We start from the raw sequence: 19,535 nt of genomic DNA, 5'->3' as shown, positions 1-19,535 counted from the left end.
TCCCCCCACACACACCCCAGTCTGTCCTCGGATCCTCGATCCTCGGCCTGCGACTCCCCTCTCCCTCCGCCTTCACGCCAGCGGGCCCGGGGCGGGAGCGCCACTGACCGTGACAGTGGCTGGGGCCAATCGCCGGCTGGGCCGGCTCGGGCGGGGCCGAGGGGAGAGCTGTCCGCGCGCTGGTGGTCCTGAAAATAGCGCGCTCCGGACGCCGTGTGCCGGAGCCCCGCAGACAGAACCAGAGCTGAAACCGCCAGGCAGCTGGCCGAGGGCAGGTCGTGTGTAAGGGGAAGGTCTCTTCCCACCCCCACCTCCTAACCCCTGCCTGTCATTCCTTAGACTTCCCAAAACATGGAAACGCGTCATTTTCCTGCGGGAAGGAGAAGCCCGTTCCACCCGAGCTTGTGAAAGGGAAGTCCCGTGGGTCCAGATGTGGGGAGGGGGCACATTAAGGGGCCGAGCAGGTGTGAGCCCAGCTGTGCCGCCCCTCGGCGCCCTAGAAAGAGGAGATTCAAATTCCAGATGTGCTGGAATGGCGGGGGGGAGGGGGGACTGGGGGAGGGGGCGGAATTGCTGGGACCGGAGAGTTTCCTTTGCTTCCCCTAGGGGCCGCGGGAGTGAGGATTACGGTCTTCGCTCCAATGGTCCCTCCTTCCTCCCTCTGCACTTCCTCCTCCTCCTCCCCCTCCCCCACCCTCTCTCCCCCCCAAAAAAATCCCAGGCCCCTCCCCTCGCCCGTCCCCAGGATCTGACGTGGACTCAACACCTTTCTCCGCTTCTCCTTCCCGCAGCTCCAGTGCCCGAGCTTCGACTCTCCGGGTTCCGCAACCCGCCCCCCTTCCCGGCTGAACCCCGCTAGAGCCCAGTGGGTACCCTCCCGGTCCCCAACCCCACCCCAGACCCTCGGAAGCCGCCTTGCTCCTCCCCATCCCTCCAGCTAGAGATCCAGCCAGCCCGGTGGACCCAGGCGCCCGAGGGAGAGGGGAACCCAGTCCCTAGGGCCCTCGCAGCCCCACCCCCTGCAGCCGGAGCCGCGCCCCCCTCTCCCACAGATCCCGGAGCAAAGGACAGAGGAGGCTGGGCAGAGGGGGAGGATCCAGGCGCCCCCCAGCCCAAACCTGCCCTTCCATCACAAGGGGCACAGAAATCGTCTTCTTTTGCCCACCCCTAGCGGGGGGGGCGGGGGGGGAAAATAAAGGGAAGGATAAAAAGAGTCGGAGGAAAGGTGGCAGCTAGATTATTTGCGAGAGGCCCCGAGGAGAAAGATCGGGGTGAGTCGCCATGGGGACCCCCAGGGCCCAGCACCCACCGCCTCCCAAGCTGCTGTTCCTAATTCTGCTGAGCTGTCCCTGGATTCGGGGTAAGGACATGGGGATGTGGGGGTGGGCCCCGGGTCGGCCCTTGGCGGGGTCCTCAGCGATCCTTTCTCGGAACATCCTGGATCTTCCGAGCCTGCGGCGGAGGGGGGAGGCATCGCGGCAGGCGCGGAGTGCGCCAGCCTGGAGTGTCCAGCTTGCACCCGATCCCCTAGCCCTTGATCCTAAAGCGATGGTGAAATGAATGAGGGGAGCTCGTAGCAGCGTCTTAGGAGTTAAATTCCAGGAAGGAGGGATAGGGAAGTTGGGGGAAGGTCTGCGGAGGCGGCGGCGGTGCTCAGGGTACCTGGGTAGAGAGATGGAGGTGCTGGGAGAGAGGCCAGGCACTGATCACACAAATGATCTTGGGCATATGAACAAAGCCAGATGGACAGAGACAGGGCTCAGGCACCAGTTAGTCAGTCCTTCATTCTGACCGCGGACCAGACTCCAGGGGAGGAAGCAAAGACTGCAGAGAACATGAGAAAGAGCAGAGAAAGGACAGCCATGCTGCAGAGACAAACCGAGAGAGAGAAAGCTGGGACACTGCGGAAGCAAGGGCTAGGAGGTGTTGTCAGACCCTCCGCAGAGCCCAAGGGTTGGGGGGAGAGTGTTCTGAGGTGAGAGTGGAGGTGGAACTGCCGCCCCCTCCCTGCCCGGATGGCACCATCCAGGGACCACAATGCCAACGTGATGGCTGAAGGCCCACACAGCCTTGGGGGCCTGGGGGCCTGGGGCGCATGGAGGGAGGGTGGTAGGAGTGGGAGGGGCAGCTGGGAGCTGATCTCTTGATCATGGTTCTCAGCTGACTGGGTGAGGAGGGAGGACAAGCTATGGAAAGGATGGTTCTGGGTAAGGAAGGGAGGTGGGGAGGTTGCTTACACACCTTTGCCTCCTAGGTCTACCCCTGAAGGAGGAAGAGGCCCTCCCAGAGCCTGGAAGCGAGACCCCCACAGTGGCCTCCCAGGCTCTGGCTGAGCTGCTCCATGGGGCCCTGCTAAGGAGGGGCCCTGAGATGGGCTTCCTGCCAGGTGAGGCCCCCAGGGTGGCAGGAGTGAGAGAGAGGCAGCGGGAGAGGCACTGGTTCAGAGAGATGGGAAGCCCGGCTAGGGGAGAGAGACCTGTCACAGCTCCCAGAAAGGACAGTGAGATTCAGAGGGAGTTGGAGAGAGAGAGAGTTGGAGAGAGTCAGAACTGGGCACAGATCAAGACAGTCAGAGAACCAGAGAAAAGATCATCAAGAGGCCAAGGCAGACAGAAAAACAGACAGACACAGAGAAAGACAAGATGGAAACTCGGAGAACTAGACAGATTCAGAGAAAGGAATGGAGGGAGGGAGGAGAGAGGAATACTGACTAGCAGATCTAGAGCCACAGATTCTGAAAGATAAGAATATGAAACAGAGAAACTGAGTTCCAGAGAGAGCAGAGAGAGAGAGAGAGGGGAGGGAGAAAGGGGTGGCCAGGAGACAGAGCTGGGTCTGAACAGGGAGGCAGAGGGAGGGGCCCAGGGCACCAGTCAAAGTGGACAGGCCTCGGTGGTGAGGGGGAGGAGAAGAGGAGAGGGCCAAGCTGTGGAAGCCTTGGGGGGAAGGGAGGTGTGGTGTTTGGGTAGGGGTGGCTGTGTGGGGGGAGGGGCCTTTGGGGTTCAGTGGGAGACCCACACTTTCCCTCAGCCCTGGTCCCTGCCCAGGGCCCCCCAGTTTGTGCCTCATGTGCTCTGACCTCTCTTGCACTATCCCAGGATCTGATCCAGGCCCCACACTAGCCACCCCTCCAGCCGGCCAGACCCTTGCAGCACCCTCGCCGCCATGGGCCACCGAGCCAGGGACAGGGCCTCTGACAACAGCCGTGACCCCTAAGGGGGACAGGGGGGCAGGGCCCACCGCACCAGAGCTGCTGACCCCGCCCCCAGGGACTACAGCTCCGCCCCTGCCCGGGCCCGCTTCCCCAGGCCCACCCCTTGGGCCCGATGGAGGAGAGGAGGAGACCACGACAACCATCATCACCACCACCACCGTCACCACCACAGTGACCAGCCCAGGTGAGGCGCTTGAAAGTAGGGCCGAAAGCTCAGATGTAGGCGAGGAGGATTCTGGGTACGGATGGGAAGAGGGTCCTGAGAACATGCAGAAGAGGCTCTGGGTACAGATGGGAGAGGGGCTTCTGGGTAATAACAACGAAAGCTAACATTGACATTCTCTCGCTGCGATGTGTTTTATCTACATTACAGCTGGGGAAGGGCATGCCGGGTGCAGGTGGGATTGGGGCCATTGGATAAAGACGGCCAGGGGAGCTGGGAGAAGACAGATGAGGGCCCCCGACTTGCATGGCTGGGAGGGCAAGAAAACAGGGGTTCTCTCAACCCCAGTCGCTTATATCCCTTTAGTTCTGTGTAACAACAACATCTCAGAGGGTGAAGGGTATGTGGAGTCTCCAGATTTGGGGAGCACGGCCAGCCGCGCCTTGGGGCTCCTGGACTGCACTTACAGCATCCACGTCTACCCCGGCTATGGCATTGAGATCCAGGTAACGGACCTAAGTATCTGACTGTGAAACTTCCAAGTCCTGCCCTCTGGGCCCCGGCATGTGCACACACTTGGCCCAGGAGTCAGAGGACCTGGGCTGTGTGGCCACCACCCTCTCTGAACCTATTTTCTGACCCCGATGACCTCAGACCCTCCTGGAGTTCTAAGCTTGGCTGGCAGCACTGTGCTGGGCCGCGGCATGTGGGGAAAGGGAAGGCAGGCAGTGTTAGCAAGTCGCCTCCCCTGGCTGACCTGACCTGGCCGGTCTGGGTCTGATTTCTCTAGGTGCAGACACTGAACCTGTCTCGGGAGGAGGAACTACTGGTGCTGGCTGGCGGGGGGTCCCCAGGCCTGGCCCCCAGACTCCTGGCCAACTCGTCCATGCTTGGAGAAGGACAGGTCCTTCGGAGCCCGACCAACCGGCTGCTCCTGCACTTCCAGAGCCCGCGGGCTCCACGGGGCGGTGGCTTCAGGATCCACTATCAGGGTGAGGGGCCTGGGAGCTGGTGGAAGGGCCGAGGCTGCACTGGGCACAGGGGACAGCTCCGGGCACCCTCCAAACCCAGAGAACTGCTGGGGGTTTTCCCTTCTGACTGGGGCCCTGGGGATCGGAACCCCCAAGGAGATACATGCACACTGGTCTCACACCCTCGCAGACCTTTGTCTGTGAGTGCACACGTCCAAGCGGCAACTCATCCATTCCCTTAACAAATGGTCATCGAGTGCCTACTTTGCACCAGAGCCCGTGATGGCCTTGGGGAGAGGAATGAACAAGCCAAGTATAAACCCAATTTCATTGAACTCAGCATCTAGGTAGAAAGACAGACAAGTAATTGGAATGATTATAATTCAATTGATAAATACTATCATGGAGGAAACACAGGCAGAAGTAACATGCAAAAGGGACCAAAATTTCTCCCAAGGGAGCTAGGGAAACCCTCTTGGAGGAAGTAATGTCTCAGCTGAAACAAAGGATGGATTGGCCAGGGGAAGGGAGAGAGGGAGGCAAAGAGGGAGGTAGTTGTCTAGACGGATGAAATCATACATTCTAAGACTCAGAGAGAAGCGAAATATGACTCCTTGCTATTTCAGCAGGGGAGACAAAATTGTCCTAGCTGTGGGTCTTTAAACAAGTTACTTGACCTCTCTGTGCTTCATGAGCTCATTTGAATAATGGGATGGTAGGGCCTGTGATGCCTATCTCATGGTATTATTAGAATGATTAAATGAATTAATGCATGTCAAGGGCTTAAAATAGGGCCTCATACACAGTGAGAGCTCAAAAATGTCAGTTATTGTGCTCTAGGGAAAGCAGAGAGGAGTGGGGGAGAAGGGGACTGAGAGACTGGACTAGAAGGCCTTACTAGCCTCAGTAAGGATTTCAGACTACTCCATCCTGCAGGTGGGAGGGAGGCATTTTGACATGCTTTAAGCATTAAGAGAGTGACAGGCTTAGATTTGTGAACTACAAAGATACTTCTAACCTTCTTATTTCAAGGGCAGGGGAGGGGTGGGCAGGGAGGGGCAAGTACTCAAGAATGCACATTTGGTGGTGCATTCTTGAGCATCTATCCACAGAGAACCTACACATGTCTGCATTCACCCCCACCTGCTTGTATGGGCACTTCCCGCCAGCGCCAGGGTAGGTTTGAAGATAAGTGGGTGCATGAGGCAAGGGACCCAGCCCACACTCCCCACCCCAGGCGCTGCTGTCCTCTCCAGAATCCCTTTCTATGCTCTTCACAAATGGAGAGGAAGCTGTGTGTTGAGCCAGTGGCCCTTTCATGTCTCCTCATGGCCTCCCCTGGCTCCCTGCACCCAGCCCCCTTGCAGACATTATCCAGGACACAACTTATATCTCTTCCTCATTACTTCTCCAGCCTCTCCCTCCTGCTTCTCCCAGGGCCTCTACTGGGGACCTGCCCCAGGGGCTCAGGAGTGCAAGGAGTGGGGTGCGGGTCACCAGGCCCAGCATTGAGAGACCAGATTGCTGCAGGGCATGTACTTGGCAAACGGGTGGGAGCGAGGGGTGGGGATGGGGGGTTGCCTGGTTGGTGGGAAGCAAGGGCAGGCCCCAAGGGCCCAGGGCCACAGACTGGACTTGGGGTATTACAGAATGGCTCCCCACTAGCTCCTTTAAGCAGGCACTTCCCCAGGGCATTGAAAATAGGACTCTTGGTGCTAAGTGGAACACTGGGGGAAGCAGGGCTATTGCATAAATCGCCTTTTATTACCTGTCTCGGTCTTTCCTGCTTTGCGGCTCCTCTGCGCACCCTTGGGACCGAGGACCTGCTTAAGCCCTTCCCAACCCGCAGTAACTCGGGCGGCTGGGCCAGAGTGGCCTCATTAGCTTCTCTGGAAGGTCAAAGGCTCCAACACTCTTCACCCCCAATCCAGCACACTCCCCCATTTACAGAGCCCTCTCACCAACTATGATTTCATCTGCTTTTCACAGCAACCCTGGCGAGTGGCCCTTGTCATCTCCAGCTCTCAGAGGAGAAAAAGGCTCAAAGGTTATCTGCAGGGTTGCTCAGCCACCTGCAAATTCATGGCAGAGCCTGAAATCAGATCTGTGGCTCCTGGTCATTCATTAGTTGAGGCAGAGGGGTCGGCGATTAACATTTTTCTGAGCCTCTTCTATCCGCCAGGAGCTATGTGTTTCTTTTATTTAATTTTTCAGGCCAATCCCCAGTGGTAGGAATTATTATTGCCATTTACAGGTGAGAGGCCCCTAGAGGTGAAGTCACCTGTTCAAGGTCATACAGCTCGTAAGCTGTGGAGCTGGGAGAGGAGCACAGGTCTGCCTGTCTCTCCATGCAGTGCTCTCTGAACAGTTCCACACTGCCTCTGGGCTGCTGCAATTGATCAGCTAGGTTCTTAGGAGACAAAATAAGTAAGTTTTGGTTCAGTCTCATGGAGAAACCAAATGTATAACTTCAATGATGGCAACAGACAATGGTTAATGTGTTGGTAAACTTCTGCATGAGGGATTGTGTACAGGTGAGGGAGGGGAGGTGTCAGGAAGACTTCCTGGCAGAGGTGGTACTTAAGTTACTTCTTGAAAGATGAGAAAGAGGGAGGAGACAGCCTGCCAGGCAAGGGCAATGGTGAGAGCAAAGGATGGAGGTGGGATCGCAAGGAGTCACAAAACCGTGTCGTGTAGGATATATGGGTCAGAAGTGTCGGGAACCGAAGCTGGAGGTGCCAGGCTGATATCAGCTGTGGAAAAATCTTGAATGTCATTCAAGAGCATTCCCATCTGATTCACAGCAAGCAATTATAGAGGTTAACATTCATGCAAATCACTGTGGTAAGAAGGTTGTTTGGGCTCCCCCCAGAGCAAGGGCTGTATCTTTTTCACCTCTATTTTCCCAGGGCTCAGCCTAGGAAATGCTTGGTGAATTTCCTGGGGACCTGGCTTTATAGCATTTCTTTCAGGAAGTCCTTTTTGTGTGTGTGCATGGGCTGGGAAACAAAAGGAAGTCCTTTATGATGGGCTCTGCCCAGTTCTGAAACATAAACACACAGAGCTCTTTCAGGATTCATTATTGAGTTTATCATTTACTACCAAGTCACTTTCTATTTATTTGTTTTATCCCATCTGATTTTGCAAGGATTTCAAGGACAGCAAAGCTCTCCCTAGCACTTCACCTTCATTGGGGGATTCATTTAGAGAACATCGAATAATAATGTCTTTAATGTAAAATAGTCCAAGTTCCTATAGGAGTTTCACGTGGCTTCCCTGGATGATAGCACCACAGTGCACCTCAGTAAGGAAAGACTGTGTGTGTGTGTGTGTGTGTGTGTGTGTGTGTGTGTGTGTGTGTGTGTGTGTAGGGAAGCAAAGTGCTATGAGGCACTTCATTACTTGGAGCCTTAATTTTCACATCTGAAAAATGGGTCAAACATTCCAATGTGAGCATTTTGGAAGGTGAATTAAGTTTTGCAAATACTATTTATTATTAGCGCTGGACAGAGGTTCAGATTTGCCTGTGGCCATACAACAAATAAACACCGGGGGCCAGAATAACTTCTTTGAGGCACCTCGTCTGTCACACGGGGGCAAAAGTGGGTAGATCATAAAAATTGATGGAGCTAAGAGATGTCAAAATGACATCTCTTTGGGAGGCAATGTGCTCATGTAAGGGGCTCTTACTGAGTGGTCTCCAATGGGGAGCCAGCTTGTGTCCCTGGGAGACGGGAAAGAGGGAAAGAGGTGCTGGGGGATTGGGAAGGGAGGAGCATGTGAAAACGAGTCCTCCTTCCCTCTGCTCTGGCTGGTCCAGCCTACCTCCTGAGCTGCGGCTTTCCTCCTCGGCCGGCCCATGGGGATGTGAGCGTGACAGACCTGCACCCTGGGGGCGCCGCCACCTTCCACTGCGACTCAGGCTTCCAGCTGCAGGGCGAGGAGACCCTCATCTGCCTCAATGGCACCCGGCCAGCCTGGAGTAGTGAACCCCCGAGCTGCATGGGTGAGTGTTTTGCCACCATGGGGTTGGGGGTGGTTCTGTCTTGGCGACCTCATTGGGAGGATCCTATCTTGGGGGTCTCTATCTTTGGGGAAAACACATGCTGAAGAGTCCCTATCCTGGGTTCTCCAACTGGAGTGCTTTATACCAAGAGTCTCTATTCTTGGAGGGTCTCTATACTGGGATGTCCCACCTGGAGGGTTTCCATTTGGGGAGCTGCCATTCTGGGCATCCCTTTAGGGCTCTTCTCATTAGAGGGGGATATCTTCTCATTAGAGGGGGATTCCTCAGGTCCATGGTCTGGAGGGTCTCCGTCCCGTAGGGTCTTCCTGCTGAGAGTCCCCATCTTGAAGGTTTCCATTCTGAGGGATCCCCATAACTAAGTCTCCATTCCAAGGTGGCCTTATCTGTGAAGGCATCATTTTAGTGGACTCTCCATCCTGGAGAGGGGTGCCCATTCTGGGGTTTTCCTATTCCAGGGATGGCTCCCCTCCTGGGTGGTAGTCTGGAGAAGGTTCTGTCCTCTGGGGTGAGCCTATGGGGTACGGGCCATCTCTTGAGCCAGGTCCCAGCCAAGCTGTGGCCACAACAGCTCTGATGCTGGGCCTGAGAAGGGCTAAGGACCCAAGGAGGAGAAGTCAGTCCGGGCCAACCTTACCCTGCTCCCTCTGCCCACAGCATCCTGTGGGGGCACTGTTCACAATGCCACACTTGGCCGTATCGTGTCCCCCGAGCCTGGGGGAGCTGCAGGGCCCAACCTCACCTGCCGCTGGGTCATTGAAGCAGCCGAGGGACGCCGACTGCACCTGCACTTCGAAAGGGTCTCGCTGGATGAGGATAATGACCGGTGAGGGTCTGCCTGGGGTTAGAGGCCCCCATCTCAGAGCAGTGGAGAGTTAGACAGACCTGGGACGGATCCCAGTTGGGCTATGTGTCAAACACAAGTTTAGTTCTTACCCTTTCTTCGGTGGTATAGCTGTGCAAACTTAGATGAGTCACTTCACCCCTCTGTGCCTCTGTGTTCTCATCTGTAGAATGGAGAGAATATTACTTAAGGTTTTGGTAGGATAAATGAAGTCAGATAAGTAAAGCACTTAGAATAGGGCCTAATACACAGTAAGCACCTGATGAGTGTTTGCCATCACCTTCATCATCATCATCTTTCTTTTTCTTTTAATTTATTTTTTATTAATTTTTAATTTTTTTAAATACAAAAAAACACCAAACGAAAATATTCGTAATTTTTGATCATTCCATTCTACATATATAATCAGTAATTCACAATATCATCACATAGTTGCATATTCATCATCATGATCAATTCTTGGAACATTTGCATCTATTCAGAAAAAGAAATGAAAAGAAAGCAGAAAAAAATTCATACATACCATATTCCTTACCCTCTCCTTCACTGATCACTAGCATTTCAATCTAAATTTATTTTAACATTTGTTCCCCCTATTATTTATTTTTATTCCATATGTTTTACTTGTCTGTTGATAAGGTAGATAAAAGGAGCATCAGACACAAGGTTTTCACAGTCATACAGGCACACTGTGAAAGCTTTATCATTATACAATCATCTTCAAGAAACACGGCTACTGGAACACAGCTTCACATTTTCAGGCAGTTCCCTCCAGCCTCTCCACTACATCTTGACTAACAAGGTGATATCTATTTAATGCATAAGAATAACCTCCAAGATAACCTCTTGACTCTGTTTGGAATCTCTCAGCCATTGACACTTTATTTTGTCTCATTTCACTCTTCCCCCTTTTGGTTGAGGTTTTCTCAATTCCTTGATGCTGAGTCTCAGCTCATTCCAGGATCTGTGTCCCATGTTGCCAGGAAGGTCCACACCCCTGGGAGTCATGTCCCACGTAGACAGGGAGAGGGTGTTGAGTTTGCTTGTTGTGTTGGCTGGAGAGAGAGGCCACATCTGAGCAACAAAAGAGGTTCTCTTGTGGGGGGAGACTCTTAGGCCTAATTTTAAGTAGGCTTGACCTATCCTTTGCAGGGTTCAGTTTCACATGAACAAACCCCAAGGTTGGGGGCTCAGCCTATAGCTTTGGTTGTCCGCACTGCTTGTGAGAATATCAAGAATTCAGCTTGGGGAAGTTGAATTCTCTCCCTTTCTCACCATTCCCCGATGGGGACTTTGCAAATACTTTCTTATTCACTGTTCAAATCACTCTGTGATTTATTGGGGCATCACTCTGGACAAACCAACAAAATCTTATGTCCTACTCAAGGTATCATCATTATTCTTTATCTAACAAACTAGTATCCCCGCTCTGCCACAACTTGCTATGTGATCTCTGCCAAGTTACTTGGTCTTCCCTGGCCTCAGTTTCCTCACCTCTAAAATAAGTAATAATAATGGTATCTGCCTCAAGAATTTGTGAAAATTAAACGAGATGAAATGCGTAAAGGGCTTAGGAGGAGTACGTCGCACCTAGTTAATGTTTGATAATGATAGTCGTAGGCAGTTGGAAGAGCTCCTGTCTACTTCTCTTCCCCTCCAGGCTGATGGTGCGCTCGGGGGGTGGGCCCCTCTCCCCTGTGATCTATGACTCGGACATGGATGATGTCCCGGAGCGGGGTCTCATCAGTGACGCCCAGTCGCTCTATGTGGAGCTGCTCTCGGAGACACCTGCCAACCCCCTGCTGCTGAGCCTCCGCTTCGAAGGTAACTGCACCTTCCCCTCCTCCTGACCCCCAGGCACAGGCTCCCTCCGCTCCCGTCTCTGTGTCTGGATCCTTGAAACCTGAGTTGCCCCACCCCCACCGCACAACTACAGGGTCCCCAGCAGAGGATCCCCCTCTAATTCCCTGAGGACGACTTTCCTATGTAAGCTTCAGCTGTAGCTGGTTCCAGGGACACAGTCAGGAGACTAGTCATCTCAGTCTCTCAGTTCTCCTTTCCTCTGTGTTGGCTTCATTCTCAGGCAGGCTCTTCCTGTGTGGTGGACCTAGCCACTCGCGGTTTCCATGCCACACAATTTATTTAGTCCAGCGCAGACAGAGAAAGAGAACACATCTCTTTCCTGAGAGCTTCAGTGAAAATGCTAGGAAAGGCTCTCATTGGCCTGCCGTAGGTCATGTGACCAGGTTTGCGCCAACCACTGTAGCAAGGGCAGGTAGTGTTCCGATTGGCAGACCTACATCACATGGTCATCCCTGATTGGCCCCACCTGGAATCCAGGGACTAGGAGTTCAGAAAGGCGTGTCTCCCCAAAGGGAAATAGGGGTGCTGTTATCAGAAAGAAGGGGTTACAGAGGCTGGACAGGTAGAAACATCAACTATCCGCTGCAGACATGTGCTGGAATAAAGGTAGCGAAAGAAGAAAGCCACAGAAATAAATTTAAAATAATAATAATAAAATAAAGGCAGCCTGTGGCCAGAAGGGAGAAAGTTGTGTTTTCTAAGAGGAGGTAAAGGTCACTTCCTGCCAGGAGGTCAGTGACTGAGGGAGAACAGGCCTTTGAGCTGGGCCTCAAAGGATGGAGAGCATTTGAAAAGAGAGAGACTGGGGAACTGCATCTTAGAAGAAACAGTGCAAGGAAATGTGAGGCAGGGAAGAGCTGGTATGCTTGGGAAACAGAATTTTAGGGTGTCTTGAGCAGAGGCCTTGTGCAAACAGTACCAGGAGAGAGACAAAGAAAGTGAAATGCACAGAGATGGTTGGAGTTAGTTCCTGGTACGAAGTACGGGAGAAATACAGTTGACACTGGCCCAGGTGGATGGATAGATTTTTACATGGTACTTTATCAGGTTAAGTAACAGTGAACTAGGATAATAGATCTGCACAAATAAATTGCAGGATATATTCTGAAAGCGTTAAAATGTAAAGGGCACTGGCCTTTTAGTAGGAGTTCCCGGGTTTGAGGCCTGGTTCTGTGGCTGTGGGTCACCGCCACTCAGAGCTTCCAAGTCCCCATTTTAATGAGAGCAACTGAAATCTTATCTCATGGGTAATTTTGCAGCTAAGATGTGGTCAGGTATACAAAAACTGAAATATCCTATAAGCATTCATGTTTGCTAACTTAGTCCAAAGTGGAAACTCGGTAGCTTTTGCATCAGCTGCCTTTTGGATTCTAGCAATAGCTTGGATAACCAAAGATGATGAGAACCTGAGAGTTGGTTTTGCCAACCTAGTAAGCCAGTTCTCCAAACGCACCTCTCCCCCGACTTTGCCATGTCCAGGGCCAACTATCTGTGCCTGGGAATCAAGCGATCTGGGTTTGAGGCCTGGATTCTGCTGCTGCCTTGCTGTGTGACCCTGGGCAAGGGGATTTTTGTGTATGGACCTCAGTTTCCACATCTGTAGGATGCTGGCTGGGATTTGCCTAGCCTAGGGGATTTGTCTGGAGACTCTGGAGAGAACATAGGAATGTGAGAAGGAGGAGCGTTTGGCATTTTTGGCAACGTGGAGAGTGAAAGCTAAGCCCAAGTGCATTCAATTCTTTAAAAAGCCCGCTGAGTGGCCAGTGGACACCTGTGTTCAGCCTAAAGCCCCCTGTGTGGTCCCTTAAGGCCTGTCCTAGTCCTTAGTTTCTGTGGTTGACTCCTCCCTAGCATTTGAGGAGGATCGCTGCTTCGCTCCCTTCCTGGCACATGGCAACGTCACCACCACGGATCCCGAGTACCGCCCAGGGGCACTGGCCACCTTTTCGTGCCTCCCCGGATATGCCCTGGAGCCCCCTGGCCCCCCCAATGCCATCGAATGCGTGGATCCCACAGAACCCCACTGGAACGACACAGAGCCAGCCTGCAAGGGTGAGCCACTGCCCCCCAGCCCCAGGGAGTCAGTCAGTCTAAAGACTACCCCCTGATGTGGGGGTCCTAGGAAGCCCTAGGAAACAGGAGCGAGACCTCCAGATTCAAGCCAAATCAACCCAGGCCTTGGAAAAATCCCTGCCTCTTGCAGAGAGCCCCAGTTTTCTTAGCTGAATAATTGGTGAGCTTGTTACAGGATCCAGGGGCCACAAACTCAGGTGTCTTCTAGAGCCAGAACTTGGCTGGGCTAAGTCACGGAGGGTGGTGATGGGAAGGCTGGAGAGCCGCTGAGGTTACTCAAGAGCAAGGCTGAGGACCGGGCACAACAAGACGTAGGCGTGTCAAGAAACAGGTGGCTAGTGAATTGGAAGGACCATGTGAAATGGTGCACGCCCTTGGGAGTGTAAGACTGTCTCCCCACCTGAGTCCTGAATGTGACCCCATTCTGCCGCAGCCATGTGTGGCGGGGAGCTGTCCGAGCCAGCCGGTGTGGTCCTCTCTCCTGACTGGCCCCAGAGCTACAGCCCGGGCCAGGACTGCGTGTGGGGCCTGCACGTCCAGGAGGAGAAGCGCATCTTGCTCCAAGTTGAGATGTATGTTTGGGTCCTGCAGAGGGTTCCATGGGTGTAGGCTCAGCCCTGGATGGCCTGAAAATGTGCCATCTGCATTCTGAGCTGCTCCTGTATTTCTGCGCTAGAATCAGCAAATATGTGGTCTGATGAGAGGTGATTAAGGATTTGCCTTAGTCAATTAGACCTAAGTTATTAGCCAGATGACTTTGGACAAGTAATGGGGGCAATGCGGCCTTCTTCAAGGGCTGTTCTGAGAAACGGGACTCGGCCTCAGTGTCTCTGACACTTTGATGGTATTAAGGAGTGGGGGGCTGCCCCTGGAGCGATTTCCAGGGTCCTGGGTCCAAGCTGTTGCATCATCACCAGCACCCAAGGTGGAGGTGGGTGGGTGGGGGATCCAGTCGGCTGATTTGGCATGAGCTGGTCATGTGACTGGAGGGAACCAGAAGTGGGCGTGGCCACTAGGGCAGGGCCTAGAGCGGAGTGCGGATGCTCTGATTGGTCAGAGTTGGAGCGGGTCTAGGTTGGGAGGGGAGCCCGTGATTGATGGGGTAGAGGCTGGAGAGTGGGCCAGAGGTGGGGGGGGGCTGAGGATTGGGCCGCAGGAACCGGGAGGCACCCAGAACAGGTAGACCCTGGAGGGACTCACGAAGTGGAAAAGCCCATGATTGGTCAGAGCTGAGGCGGGGCCCCGGCAGCGGGATAGGGGGCTGAAGAAGATAGGATTATTCACCATCAGGGCAGGGACTGGGCGGAAGGGGGTGGGGCGTGGCCCTTAGTAGCCCCGCCCCCATATCTGACCCCACCCCCTGCAGCCTGAACGTGCGCGAAGGGGACATGCTGACGCTGTTTGACGGGGATGGCCCCAGCGCCCGAGTCCTGGCCCAGTTGCGGGGGCCTCAACCGCGCCGTCGCCTGCTCTCCTCCGGGCCCGACCTCACGCTGCAGTTCCAGGCACCTCCCGGGCCCCCAAACCCGGGCCTGGGCCAGGGCTTCGTGCTGCACTTCAAAGGTACCGGGGCCTAGGGTCCCGAGATGGGCAGGGGTCCCGCAGGCCAGAGATCCCGGGGGGGTCGGGGTGCACCGAGGCTGGAAGGGGACTCCTAGTCTAAGGGCAGCCCCCCAATTCTCTGTCCCCCACCCCTGCAGAGGTCCCGAGGAACGACACGTGCCCCGAGCTGCCACCTCCGGAGTGGGGCTGGAGGACGGCGTCCCACGGGGACCTGATTCGGGGCACAGTGCTCACCTACCAGTGCGAGCCGGGCTATGAGCTGCTGGGGTCCGACATTCTCACCTGCCAGTGGGACCTGTCCTGGAGCGCAGCGCCGCCTGCCTGCCAGAAGAGTGAGCCGCCCTGCTCCGTCTCCCTCCCTCGAGGTCCCTCCTCTGTCCCCTCCTCTCCCCACCCTTGTCCCGTCCTTCGCCCCCAGGCCCTTTGGGTTCCACCCCTCCAGTCCGTGCCTGGCAACTGTTTCCATGCAAGTGGGTCCCTCTCCCGTTTTTTCTGGGAAGTGACTCTCTATTCCACTGCCCGGGACCCACAGGTCCCTGTCCCTGCCCCTGGCCCACCTGAGTCCCGCCGCTCCACTCTGGCTCGGCTGGCCCCCTCGACTCTGGCCACCACCCTTAGCGTTCTAGGCCCGGCAGGACCCTTGACCCTCTGAGGTGTCCCTTACCCAAGGCCACAGCTCATTAGAGCACCTGATTTGTTTAAGGCCATCATCAAAGCCCTGTGCTGGGTTGGGGCTATGTGCAGAGGTTCCCCTGGGAGGGGAACAGGTAACTGGACAGCAGTAACTGCTGGGTGACTTATGGAAGGTACTTGTCATCTGTGGGCCTGGGTGAAACAGATCAGGGGCTTGTAAGGAGTGAGGGAAAAGGTGCCCACAGAGCCTGCAGTTCTGAAGAAGGGCTGGGGGCAGAGGGCTGGATGGGTCCCCTCAGGTAGTGGGCAGGAGGTTTCGCAGAGGTGACTCCTGAAGAAGCTGGGCCTGCTGCAGTGTGGACAGCGTGTCTTCCACATGGCCCTTGGGGGCAGTGGTGGGGCCCACTGGGAGAAGTTTCCGGGAGCCAGATTTGAGCTGGACACAAGGAAGACTTTTGAGTTGACCCAGCTCAGGAAGCAGTGAGCTCCCCGTCCCTGGAGGGATGTGCAAAATGTTAGGCCTGGATGGAGCTGAGAATTCAGCTGGTCCAGCTGCCTCCTGTCTCCAAGGAGGAAACAAGCCAAGGTTCCAGAGGGAACCTGTGGGGGTAGGGGGTGGGGGTGGCACCTTGACATTGAGCCTGAGGCTAAGCTGAGAACCACCCTCCTGGCTCTCAGTCTGGTGCTACATGGCAGTGGCCTTGAATAGGTCCCAGCTCTGCCACTCCCTGACTGAGTGAGCATGGGCTGGTCATTTGACAACTCCCAGCTCCATCAGAGGGAGACAACAGTGACATTGACCTCTTGGTATCATGACATCTGAAATGATTTATGTTTGCAAAATGCTTAGCAGGGTGGTTGGCACAAGTTAGTTGGAAAAAAAAAGCTATGATGATGATGATGATCTTGCCACCGCAGGGTGGGCAGGCAGGTAGTGTAAAGTGGGGAAGTGGGCCGGGCATGCAAGGAATGATGGGAAAGGAGGGCCATGCCTCTTAAAGAGGGCCACTGCTGGTCCTTCCCAGGCAGTCCGCCATGGGGGGCTGACCCTACTGGTATTTGGTTAGCACGCTCTGGTATGGTGGTTAAATATTCTGAAGGTAGGAAGGGGTGGTGGTGCTCCAGAAGCTTCCAGCCTTGAGCTTCTGGGGGAGCCTTGGAGGAATTGAGGCCCTCGCTGCCCCTCCCTCACCTTGCCCTCCCACCACCAACAGTCATGACCTGTGCCGACCCCGGGGAGATCACCAACGGGCACCGCACTGCCTCAGATGCCGGCTTCCCTGTGGGCTCCCACGTCCAGTACCGCTGTCTGCCGGGGTACAGCCTGGAGGGGGCGGCCGTACTCACCTGCTACAGCCGGGACACAGGCACGCCCAAGTGGAGCGACCGGGTCCCCAAGTGCGCCTGTGAGTGTGGGGAATGCCCTAGGAGGGTGGCTGGGTGATGCTGGGGAGGCTGGGCCGGCTCGGCAGCACAGCTGGCACACGCCACCAAACCCTTTCCCCACAGTGAAGTACGAGCCGTGCCTGAACCCTGGAGTTCCAGAGAATGGCTACCAGACGTTGTACAAGCATCACTACCAGGCCGGCGAGTCCCTGCGCTTCTTCTGCTATGAGGGCTTCGAGCTCATCGGCGAGGTCACCATCACCTGTGTGCCTGGCCACCCCTCGCAGTGGACCAGCCAGCCCCCGCTCTGCAAAGGTGCCTGGGCCTCACGGCAAGAGACAGGAGGGCACGTTAGTGCCTGGGAGTGACAGGGCTGGGAGAATCAGGTAGCAAATTCCAGATGAACGGGAGACCCCGCTGAGCACCCCTTTTCCTCCCGTGTGCTGTATCCTCACAGGCGTATCTAGAAATTCTAGGAAAATTTGGGGTCATGGAATTACCCTAAGGGATGCAGTGGAAGGGCCTTGGTCTAGAAGCCCCTTGCCCTGTCTGGATAGGCCTCAGTTTCCCTATCTGACAAATTCTGAAGACCTGGCTGGCGCAGGAACCCCCAAACTTTAGGGGTTTGGAGATGGAAGAAAAAGGCTCTGCCCTGCCCACTCCTCCCTTCTGCACCAAGGGAAGGACAAAGTTTAGGTTGAGCAGAGGGCAGAGAGAACCAGGCTGTCCAGCCCAGCCCCACCGGGCTGCCGGCCCTCTACCCACCCTCCTTCCCCTCCCTGGCTCAGACCCCCTCCCCCTCCCCCTCCTCTCCCTGCAGTGGCCTATGAGGAGCTCCTGGACAACCGAAAACTGGAAGGTCAGTGAGGGCACAGGTGGAGACCCAGGCCCTGGCCGGGTCGGGAGGGCGAGGCAGAGGCCGGGGGCAGGAGGCCAGGTCCTGGAGGGGTAAGGCCCAGGGTTCAGGGCTCAGGGCAGGAGGCTGGGAGAGGCCAGGGCAGGGCCCAGCCCCTGATCACCAGCCTCTTCTCCTCCCCACCAGTGACCCAGACCACAGACCCGTCACGGCAGCTGGAAGGTGGGAACTTGGCCTTGGCCATTCTGCTGCCCCTGGGCTTGGTCATTGTCCTCGGCAGTGGCGTTTACGTATACTACACCAAGTGAGTAACCCAGTCAGGGCCGCTAGCTGGGGCTGACTGCCCCCTTGCCTGGCTCTGGAGCCCCCCTTGTTGATTAAGGGCCTCTGTCCTCTCCCTTTCCCAGGCTGCAGGGAAAATCCCTCTTCGGCTTCTCGGGCTCCCACTCGTACAGCCCCATCACCGTGGAGTCGGACTTCAGTAACCCACTGTATGAAGCTGGGGTGAGCCTCTCCCTACCCCTGGGGGGGGGGCGCTCTGGTTCTCAGTTCCAGGACTCCATAGCCTCTTCTCAAGGGTCTCTGTAATCTCTGATTTGGAAATTTCAAACTCTGCCGTCTACAGAGTCCACATCTATGAGCACAGCAAGTCAGGGGCAATAGGGAACGGTAAGGACTGTGGCTAATCAGAGAACTTATGCCCCAGCTGTAGAATGCAGCTCCACCCTGTATGGCCTAACTGCCAGATCTTCCAGTTATCCAAGACAAGCCAGGAATGCAGATTTTTATGTGATTTTGACATGGTAGAACAAACCAAATACAACCTTTAGTCAGATTCAGCCCCATCCCCACTGCAAGCTGCCCAAGTCCCCAGTGATCAAAGCTACTTTAAAAACCCAGGGTGTTTCATCCACTTTTGGATATCAATTCCCATTATTCTGCCTTCTCCACTCCCATTCCACACCAGCAACTGATCCCTTCTGTCTCCAGGATACACGGGAATATGAAGTTTCCATCTGATCCTCAAGATCGAGGCTGCAGGACCCAGGATGCCCCTCTCCTCCTCCTTCTGGGCAGGGGAGAGGACAGGACCTGGTCCCCAACTCCCTGCTCCCCTCCTCCCTGTCATGTAAATAGTCTCCCGGCCCCACCAGTGGGCTTTCATGGCCCTGGAGACCCTTCGTAAATAAACCAGCATCCTGCTGCCCAAAGCCTCCTCTTCTCCGTTGCCAAACCAGGGGCCTGTCCTCACCCTCCGTGCCCATCACTGGCTTTTGAAGCCTGGGAGGGAAACTAAGCTCCCCTGCAATCCTCCAGCTCAGAGCACCCCACAAGGACTGCCCCATCACCTTGAGAGCTCTACTGATCCCTTGGCCACAAAGGCTCTGCTCCTCCCAGATGCCCTGGCCCCAGGCCTAACTCCTGGGCTTTGGAGAGTCAGAAGATGATGGATGAAGGGAAGAGCTGGGACAAGGCCCCCGCCCCCTTCCTACAGTCCCCCAGTCCACAATCTCGCCACCTTTGCTTCTGGATTTTTGTTTTTGAACAATAAACAGAAAATCACCATTTGTAACTGGGCTAGTGGGGTGTGGGGAGGTGGGGGTGCTGGTGGTGATGGCGGCCTCTCTGGAAAGAGGGATGGGAAAAGGGGAACAAAGATGGACACACCAAACTGGGCACAGGGCAATGTCCAGGGGAGCTGGTTAAAGCCTGACTTTAGCCTCTGTGTCTTTGGGTGACTGAGACAAGCTGGTGCATGGGCCTTGGCTGTCTCTCCAGCAGGGCTTGATATTTCTAGTTTGTTTTATCTGGGAGACAGCTGATAGGAGCTTCCCTTCCTGTTTGGCTCTTGATGTGTCTCATGACCAGATTACCTAAAATTCCATGCCGTTTGGAGAATTTTTGCATCCATCCAAGTGTACTTTTTTTCTTTTTAATCTTTTTG

General features: G+C 55.1%; 1 protein-coding gene across 2 annotated transcripts; it reads left to right on the top strand.

Moving 5' to 3' along the window:
• Positions 1-800: 800 nt before the first annotated feature.
• Positions 801-19,158, top strand: SEZ6L2 (seizure related 6 homolog like 2). 2 transcript variants are annotated; one of them, XM_077141272.1, is made up of 18 exons: positions 801-1,360; positions 2,255-2,386; positions 3,099-3,398; positions 3,744-3,883; positions 4,168-4,369; positions 8,169-8,354; positions 9,030-9,198; positions 10,877-11,040; positions 12,931-13,131; positions 13,586-13,724; positions 14,519-14,715; positions 14,853-15,047; positions 16,563-16,754; positions 16,858-17,049; positions 17,555-17,593; positions 17,777-17,894; positions 17,998-18,094; positions 18,581-19,158. In XM_077141272.1, exons 1-18 carry the CDS (start codon positions 1,282-1,284, stop codon positions 18,608-18,610), a joined length of 2,772 nt encoding a protein of 923 aa, XP_076997387.1. In that variant the 5' UTR covers positions 801-1,281; the 3' UTR covers positions 18,611-19,158. The 2 variants fall into 2 exon arrangements, with proteins under 2 accessions (XP_076997387.1, XP_076997388.1); XM_077141273.1 differs by lacking the exon at positions 17,555-17,593.
• The last annotated feature ends 377 nt before the right edge of the window (positions 19,159-19,535 follow it).

The sequence above is a fragment of the Tamandua tetradactyla genome, chromosome 23 (assembly GCF_023851605.1).
Source record: "Tamandua tetradactyla isolate mTamTet1 chromosome 23, mTamTet1.pri, whole genome shotgun sequence".
NCBI lineage: Eukaryota > Metazoa > Chordata > Mammalia > Pilosa > Myrmecophagidae > Tamandua > Tamandua tetradactyla.
Note: the sequence above shows the minus strand (reverse complement) of the source record. Positions and strands in the feature narration are given on the sequence as shown.

Excerpts from the sequence above, each read along its gene's own strand:
- SEZ6L2 (XM_077141272.1), top strand. The coding sequence starts at position 1,282 with ATGGGGACCCCCAGGGCCCAGCACCCACCGCCTCCCAAGCTGCTGTTC. Across the intron at positions 16,755-16,857 it reads CCGGGTCCCCAAGTGCGCCT|TGAAGTACGAGCCGTGCCTG; the intron begins GTGAGTGTGGGG and ends CTTTCCCCACAG. Across the intron at positions 17,895-17,997 it reads GTTTACGTATACTACACCAA|GCTGCAGGGAAAATCCCTCT; the intron begins GTGAGTAACCCA and ends TCCCTTTCCCAG.